This window comes from Oncorhynchus masou, unplaced genomic scaffold (assembly GCF_036934945.1).
Source record: "Oncorhynchus masou masou isolate Uvic2021 unplaced genomic scaffold, UVic_Omas_1.1 unplaced_scaffold_1009, whole genome shotgun sequence".
Taxonomy (NCBI): domain Eukaryota; kingdom Metazoa; phylum Chordata; class Actinopteri; order Salmoniformes; family Salmonidae; genus Oncorhynchus; species Oncorhynchus masou.
In genome coordinates, this window is record NW_026999791.1 from 137501 (window position 1) to 141812 (window position 4312).

General features: G+C 42.7%; 1 protein-coding gene across 1 annotated transcript in view; it reads left to right on the top strand.

The window, feature by feature from the left end:
- Positions 1-4111, top strand: part of LOC135528674 (short-chain collagen C4-like) — a 117456-nt gene extending 113345 nt beyond the window's left edge. The window contains exons 9-10 of the mRNA XM_064957789.1: positions 1568-1612; positions 4022-4111. Of these exons, the coding sequence (XP_064813861.1) occupies positions 1568-1612; positions 4022-4111 (135 nt within the window). The remainder of the gene's footprint in view (positions 1-1567; positions 1613-4021) is intronic.
- The last annotated feature ends 201 nt before the right edge of the window (positions 4112-4312 follow it).

The following is a 4312-nucleotide window of genomic DNA, read 5'->3' on the forward strand; positions in this document are numbered from 1 at the left end:
CACCATATGTAAGTATGGTATATAGTGTATAGTATATTGTCATTATACCACCATATGTAAGTATGGTATATAGTGTATAGTATATTGTCATTATACCACCATATGTAAGTATGGTATATAGTGTATAGTACAGTGTCATTATACCACCATATGTAAGTATGGTATATAGTGTATAGTATATTGTCATTATACCACCATATGTAAGTATGGTATATAGTGTATAGTATATTGTCATTATACCACCATATGTAAGTATGGTATATAGTGTATAGTATATTGTCATTATACCACCATATGTAAGTATGGTATATAGTGTATAGTATATTGTCATTATCCCAATTTGTAAGTCGCTCTGGATAAGAGCGTCTGCTAAATGACTTAAATGTAAATGTAATGTAATACCACCATATGTAAGTATGGTATATAGTGTATAGTATATTGTCATTATACCAATTTGTAAGTCGCTCTGGATAAGAGCGTCTGCTAAATGACTTAAATGTAAATGTAATGTAATACCACCATATGTAAGTATGGTATATAGTGTATAGTATATTGTCATTATACCACCATATGTAAGTATGGTATATAGTGTATAGTATATTGTCATTATACCACCATATGTAAGTATGGTATATAGTGTATAGTATATTGTGAATTTACCACAGCTAAGGCCATGTTCAAAGGCATGACACATTGAGAATAACCCACACATTTTAACCAATCAGAAAACAAATCATAAACATGTTTAATACTAGAAAAGATGGGCATCAAGCCAACCTGTTCTGAGCCAACGACTAACAGTCTAGTAAATAGGTTTTATAAATATGCCATCGCACAAAAAATATGAATTAAGTTGTGATTATGAAGGTCTTGGGTAACATTATAATCCAATCAGAAATCAGAAAACCCATCATAACAACATGATACTGTATATACGTGATTGGTCCACTGTGACCTCATCCTGGTGAAGGACCACCAGCCATGCTCGTGGCCTGGGCTTGTTGTCACTACTGGCTGGTTTGATTGATGTGGCCAGGGACACACACAGCTGGGTAGCAGGGTGATAAACCACAGGGGGAACAAAGACTAGTGTACCACACAGGGAGAGAGCAATTAAGCTGTTTTCTCCATGCTCATTTAAGCTAATTAACTACCATGCCCGACAGACAGGCAGGATGTGTCCCAAAAGGCAGCCTTTATCCCTAATTAGTGCTGTACTTTCAACCAGGACCCATTAGTCTCTGGTCAAAAGTAGTGCACTATATAAGGAATAGAGGTCAATTTGGGACTCAGGCAGACAGGAGTAGCTAGCTGGCCAGCCCCCTAGCCTGACTGTTGGCAATGTGTAGTAGACCCAGATGCCACTGGTGGGAACTTGTTGCTCCTCGTCATTCTTCTCTGTCTGACAACTCTCTCTCTCTCTCTCTCTCTCTCTCTCCCTCTCTCTCATGTCATTTGGTAGTAGCATGTATGTAGACCCAGCCCAGCTGACACTTGTGTGAACTTCTCGTTCATGTTCTCCATCTGACAACAGTCTCACTTCCTCTCTTCTCTCTGTGTGTTACAGGGTCGTCGAGGGAAGACGGGGGAACCTGGACCCAGAGGCCTGCCTGTAAGTACTGCTGCTGCTGCAGTCCTTCCTACCTTTACTTCCTCCCTCCTTCTGTTTGCCACTGTCACAGACAGTTGTACGGGATACGCATGGTATGCATCATCCAATGAAATGTTTACTTGCAGACAGTCCTCCTGCATGGTATGCATCATCCAATGAAATGTTTACTTGCAGACAGTCCTCCTGCATGGTATACATCATCCAATGAAATGTTTACTTGCAGACAGTCCTCCTGCATGGTATACATCATCCAATGAAATGTTTACTTGCAGACAGTCCTCCTGCATGGTATACATCATCCAATGAAATGTTTACTTGCAGACAGTCCTTCTGCATGGTATACATCATCCAATGAAATGTTTACTTGCAGACAGTCCTCCTGCATGGTATACATCATCCAATGAAATGTTTACTTGCAGACAGTCCTCCTGCATGGTATACATCATCCAATGAAATGTTTACTTGCAGACAGTCCTCCTGCATGGTATACATCATCCAATGAAATGTTTACTTGCAGACAGTCCTCCTGTATGGTTTACATACCACTAAACACACACTGCTGCCTCATGTCGAAAGATCAATCATTCAATCAGGAGCTCTCTTCAACTCTCACCTGCATGTATCTCACAAAGACCCAAATATGTGCAGGTCTCCTTCATCTGTAGGAGAGATCCACAGTAGTCCTAATTGAGACTCATCTGTCAGAGAGATCCACAGTAGTGCTAATTGAGACTCATCTGTAGGAGAGATCCACAGTAGTCCTAATTGAGACTCATCTGTAGGAGAGATCCACAGTAGTCCTAATTGAGACTCATCTGTCAGAGAGATCCACAGTAGTCCTAATTGAGACTCATCTGTAGGAGAGATCCACAGTAGTCCTAATTGAGACTCATCTGTAGGAGAGATCCACAGTAGTCCTAATTGAGACTCATCTGTAGGAGAGATCCACAGTAGTCCTAATTGAGACTCATCTGTAGGAGAGATCCACAGTAGTCCTAATTGAGACTCATCTGTAGGAGAGATCCACAGTAGTCCTAATTGAGACTCATCTGTAGGAGAGATCCACAGTAGTCCTAATTGAGACTCATCTGTCAGAGAGATCCACAGTAGTCCTAATTGAGACTCATCTGTAGGAGAGATCCACAGTAGTCCTAATTGAGACTCATCTGTAGGAGAGATCCACAGTAGTCCTAATTGAGACTCATCTGTAGGAGAGATCAACACTAGTCCTAATTGAGACTCATCTGTAGGAGAGATCCACAGTAGTCCTAATTGAGACTCATCTGTAGGAGAGATCCACAGTAGTCCTAATTGAGACTCATCTGTAGGAGAGATCCACAGTAGTCCTAATTGAGGCTCATCTCTCAGAGGCATGCCGGACTATCAGGGTATTCAATACTATCGACGCAGCACTATCGCCGGCCTAAGGTATTACTGAACACTGAGAAAATGAGCCTGAACCATCATTTTCACCTAAGAAATGACCACTGTCACCCTAAGAACCACCACTGTCACCCTAAGAGTCACCCTAAGTCACCTGGCTTAACTGGTGCCTCCAGAGACACTACCGCTCTCATCGTCACTCAATGCCTAGGTTTACCTCCACTGTACTCACATCCTACCATACCCTTGTCTGTACATTATGCCCTGAATCTATTCCACCACGCCCAGAAAGCTGCTCTTTTAATTCTCTGTTCCCAACACACTAGACGACCAGTCCATATAGCCTTTAGTCGTACCCTTATCCTACTCCTCCTCTGTTCCTCTGGTGATGTAGAAGTTAACCCAGACCTTATAGGCCCCAGCACCACACCTATTCCCAGGCCCCAGGCACTCTCATTTGTTGACTTCTATATCCGTAATAGCCTTGGTTTCATGCATGTTAACATCGGAAGCCTCCTCCCGAAGTTTATCTTATTCACTGCTTTAGCACACTCCGCCAACCCTGATATCCTAGCTGTATCTGAATCCTGGCTTAGGAAGGCCACCAAAAATTCTGAAATTTCCATCCCCAACTACAACATTGTCCGACAACGTAGAACTGCCAAAGGTGATGGAGATAGCCTGCAGAGCTCTGTCATATTATCCAGGTCTGTGCCCAGACAATTCGAGCTTCTATTTTTTTAAATCCACCTCTCCAGAAATAAGTCTCTCATCGTTACCGCTTGTTATAGACCCCCCTCAGCTCCCAGCTGTGCCCTGGACACCATATGTGAATTGATTGCCCCCCCATCTATCTTCAGAGTTCGTACTGTTAGGTGACCTAACTGGGATATGCTTAACACCCCGGCCGTCCTACAATCTAAGCTAGATGCCCTCAATCTCACACAAATAATCAAGGAAACTACCAGGTACAACCCTAAATCTGTAACCATGGGCACCCTCATAAATATCCTCCTGACCAACTAGCCCCCTAAATACAACTCTGCTGTCTTCAACCAAGATCTCAGCGATCACTGCCTCATTGCCTGCATCCGTAATGGGTCCTCGGTGAAATGACCACCCCTCATCACTGTCAAACACTCCCTAAAACACTTCAGCGAGCAGGCCTTTCTAATCGACCTGGTCCGGGTATCCAGGAAGGATATTGACCTCATCCCGTCAGTAGAAGATGCCTGGTTGCTCTTTAAAAGTGCTTTCGTCACCATCTTAAATAAGCATGCCCCATTCAAAAAATGTAGAACTAAGAACAGATATAGT